General features: G+C 28.5%; 1 protein-coding gene across 1 annotated transcript in view; it reads left to right on the top strand.

The window, feature by feature from the left end:
• The window catches only part of LOC137626935 (neuroligin-1-like), an 85,409-nt gene that overhangs the window by 70,146 nt on the left and 10,263 nt on the right, over window positions 1–5,000 (top strand). The window contains exon 3 of the mRNA XM_068357920.1: window positions 3,996–4,205. Within this exon, the coding sequence (XP_068214021.1) occupies window positions 3,996–4,205 (210 nt within the window). The remainder of the gene's footprint in view (window positions 1–3,995; window positions 4,206–5,000) is intronic.

The raw sequence follows: 5,000 nt of genomic DNA, 5'->3' as shown, positions 1-5,000 counted from the left end.
ATATATATGTATATGTATATATATATATATATATATATATATATATATATATATATATATATATATATATATATATATATATGTATGTATATATATATATATATATATATATATATATATATATATATATATGTATATGTATATATATATATATATATATATATATATATATATATATATATATATATATATATATATATATATATATATAAACCATTCATTTCCATCAAGTTTTAGTCGAATAAATAAACAATTTCAACAATTTATTCTCACAGAAGTTTATATAAATCTATTAAAACTCTGTAAAATATTATATGTTCACTAACATATAGTTCCATAAAACATAAACAACCAGGGTTCGATTCCCGGCCGGAGCCAAGCTCTTGTCTTTGTGTGATTTCTCCTGGGGCTCTGATCCTGAGGTCGTTGAGAGAATCCAGATATTAATGTATCAAAAAAATATATATGGCTTATATGAATATATATATATATATATATATATATATATATATATATATATATATATATATATATATATATATATATATATATATATATTTATAAATAGATAAATACATATATATATATATATATATATATATATATATATATATATTTATATATATGTATATATAAATATATATATATATATATATATATATATATATATATATATATATATATATATATATATATATATATATATATATATATATATGTATATATATATACATATCTATCTATCTATCTATCTATCTATCTATCTATATATATATATATATATAAAGATTTATATATATGTATATATATATATATATATATATATATATATATATATATATAAATATATATATATATATATAAAGATTTGTATATATGTATATATATATATATATATATATATATATATATATATATATATATATATATATATATATATATATATATATATATATGAAGATCAGGTAATATCTGGCATGCCACAAGGTACGGTATTAGCTGCACTGATGTTTGTTATTGTGATCTCAGACATAGACTCTGATGTTAAAAACTCTGTATTGAGAAGTCTCACCGATGACACAAGAATAAGTAGAGAAATTACTTGTGATGACGATAGGAACTCACTACTAAGAGATCTAAACAAAATATATGAATGGGCAGAGATAAATAGGAGGGTTTTAAACTCCGATAAATTTGAATCAATAAATTATGGAAACAGAGAAGGAATGGTATAGGCATACAAGGGACCTAATAACGAGACAATCACAAACAAGGAAGCAAGTAAAGACCTTGGTGTAATGTTAAATAGGAATATGTTATGCAATGACCAAATAGCAATACTGTTGCCTAAATGTAAAGCAAAAATGGGAATGTTATTCAGACACTTTAAAACTTGAAAAGCATAACACATGATTATACTTTACAAAACTTATGTACGTAGTACACTCGAGTACTACAATGGGATATAGTACCCACACTACCAAATGGATATTGCACAAATAGAGAGTGTACAAAGGTCCTATACTGCTAGAATAGAAGAAGTTTAGGATCTTGACTACTGGGAAAGACTGCAATTTTTAAAACTATACAGTCTAGAAAGGAGAAGAGAACGCTACATGATGATATAAGCATGGAAGCAAAAAGAAGGAATTACTGAAAACATCATGAAGCTAAAAATATCAGAAAGAGCAAGCCAATGTAGATTAATAGTGCCAAAAACTATACCAGGAAAACTAAGGAATCCACTACGCACCAGCATCGATAATGCAGCGACCATTTAATGTGCTGCCAGCTCATCTAAGAAACATATCAGGAGTGAGCGTAGATGTGTTTAAGAATAAGCTCAATAAAGATGCATCCCAGACCATCCAAGACTGGAAGATGCAAAATACACCGTAAGATGTATTAGCAACTCTCTGGTGGATATACGAGGTGCCTCACACTGTGGGACCTGGGGAAACCCAAACATAGAATAAGGCAACAACGTAAGGCTCTCTCTCACGTAATCTGTCAGGTAATTAAGCTGAAGTTAGGTCAAAGGTTAAGCGGGATTTATCAACTTTGAATAATAAGAATGAAAAAATTAGTTTGTATATATTTGTAATAAGCCTGATTTTTGTGTTTTTGGAATTCTAGTCTTGCATAAATTATTAGTTTAGAAGACTTAAATAATATTTCTAGATAAAATTTTATAACAACTGAGGCAATACAATATATCGAATGCTTACTAAAATATATTCTATACATCTGTATTTCACGATGATGGAATTTTGTATGGAAGTTAATAAAAATTCAGATAATATAATCTATGGAAAATAAAGAATACCCATTATTTACAATGTGCTATACTTAAGAAAATTATAGGTTTTAAAAACATTGAGCGAGTATTTTCCGAATAGTCTTTGTAATTATATTACTATGAACAAATAAAATGACATACTAATGAGAACAAAGAAAGGAAGGACATTGTTTGATTGTTCGTTCGTCTTTAAGTCTGTGTGCTTCGTGGAGAAGAGAGAGAGAGAGAGAGAGAGAGAGAGAGAGAGAGAGAGAGAGAGAGAGAGAGAGAGAGAGAGAGAGAGAGAGAGAGAGAGAGATAGCTGTTTGCAATATATCTTACTGATATTTAATTGGCAATTACCCAAACTATAAAATATTATGATGACTAATATCATTAAATGATAGACGAAGAAATAAGTACTTAGTAGACAGTATATCGGAATAAAAAAATTTTAATAACATATTAAGCATTTTTTTCAAAATATCAAACGAAAGGTTTACCATATCTGCGAATCATATTGCCTTGACCACTTTTCAGAACAATTGTAATACATACACAAACATGATATTTTTTTCATATTTAATCGTGAATTTCATATATATATATATATATATATATATATATATATATATATATATATATATATATATATATAGATAGATAGATATATGTGTGTGTGTGTGTATGTGTGTATGTGTGTTTGAGTGTATTTGTTTATCTGTGTCTATGAATTTATGCTTTCTTTTCTTTTGACTTCAGTCTCTTTATGAAAACCCGAGTTACCAACATAAAAACAAGGGACCGAAAAGGCCTCAGGATATTCCCCGAAACTAGAACTCTTTATCATTGTTTCATTAAGAAAAATTAAAAAAAAAAAATTTGAACCTTAAAAGCAACCGACCTTTTTTTTTATAATATTCTTTCAAATTTGATATAGTTCTAAATTCAGGTTCATTGAAAAAATTCCTTGATATTTTTATACCAAAGTTAAAAATATATTTTTTATTCTTATTCACTACGGATTGATTTAAATAAAAAATGTATAGGTATATCACAATTCTTTTTGGTACAATTATTTATGATTTTCTAAAATTCTGACTAGAAATAGTTATTATTATTATTATTATTATTATTATTATTATTATTATTATTATTATTATTATTATTATTTCGGTAGTAGACCCTCTTTCAGGCAAGTTTTGTTGAAAATAGTGGCCGCCTCAGTTGCATTGATCTTATACTCGATGGCTCTAATCTTTTCAGGACTACTGCATACAGCCAGTAACTGAGCAAAATTCATCTTTAGTGGTGGGTAGTCAAATCCAGGAATAATTTGGCGAGTCAAAGTGGTAATATAAAATTCACAAATTAGGTGAGATTCACAATTCAGGTAAAATTCACAATTCAGGTAAAAGTATACAGAGAACAAGCTACGCGTTCCGGGAGTGCTGTCTCCCTTCCTCAGGCTTGAGTGCTGGAAACGATGACAGCTGCGTCCTTATATATGGCAATTCTGGCTTAGTCAGGGAGGAAGCGAATTTTTCATTGGCTACCACGACGCTAGAGGTAGCCAATGAAATAAATAATTTACTCTCATATTAGACCAGCTTCGTAAGAATATCTATTTCTCTCTAAACCTATGATGGTAGAATGACTACAGTCCCAAATATTTGCAGATGTAGCCTGCTAAAATCATTTTTGTATCATTTTGCAGCCCTCAAACCCCATTTGCTAGATCCGAGTACCACTCGTAACTGGCCTGCTTCTTACCTTGCAGATGCAGCTAATATGGCCTACCCAGTGGTCGTCTTCCTCCACGGAGAGTCGTTTGAGTGGGGATCTTCAAGTCTCTACGACGGATCAGTTCTGGCAGCTCTGGGCAAGGTCATTGTGGTGACTCTCAACTATCGTCTGGGCATTCTGGGTATGGGAGGTTCCTGGGTATTCTTTCTAAGTAAGGTTGTATATTCTTAGTAAGTAAAGTTGTACATTCTTGGTCAGCAAGTTTGTATATTCTTAGTAAGTAAGGTTGTATATTCTTGGTCAGCAAGTTTGTATATTCTTAGTAAGTGAGGTTGTATATTCTTTCTGAGTAAGATTGTACATTCTTTTTGAGTAAGATTGTATATTCTTAGTAAGTAATGTCGTATATTCTTAGTAAGAAGGTTATATATTTTTGGCAATTAAAGTTTGTGACTTGTTAGGTAATGTTGTTGACTTGGTAAGTGAAGTTGTTATTTTTGGTAAGTAAGGTTGTATATTCTTGGTAAGTAAGGCACATGGATATTCTTGATAATTTAGGTTATATATCCTTTGAAAGTAATGTTATTGTATATTCTTTGGCGAGTAATGATGTATATTTTTAGCCTGTTAACTATTATATTTTTGTTAAGTAATCATTTTGGAGGAAATACATTTTTATTTCCATTAAAATCCTATTATTCAAAAACTTCTTCTCTAAGAAAATGATACTTCATATCGCATATATTCATAAATTCTAAATATGATTTTTCCTATACGATATTATTGTATTATACATAATGGAATCTTATATATGTTTTATTGACAAAAACGATCAATGGTTATGAAGTATTTTTCCAAAGATAAATGTTCGAAATAGAAAAGACCATAACTACAATCCTTTTAATCCTGTCGACTCTAAAGGAATCAGTGGCAGCAAGATGAAGACTTGGATATGGTAAAGTCCCCTTTGATAAAC

Source organism: Palaemon carinicauda, chromosome 34, assembly GCF_036898095.1.
Source record: "Palaemon carinicauda isolate YSFRI2023 chromosome 34, ASM3689809v2, whole genome shotgun sequence".
Classification (NCBI taxonomy): Eukaryota; Metazoa; Arthropoda; class Malacostraca; order Decapoda; family Palaemonidae; genus Palaemon; species Palaemon carinicauda.
The sequence above is the reverse complement of the archived record's forward strand: the minus strand, read 5'-3'. Positions and strand labels throughout refer to the sequence as shown.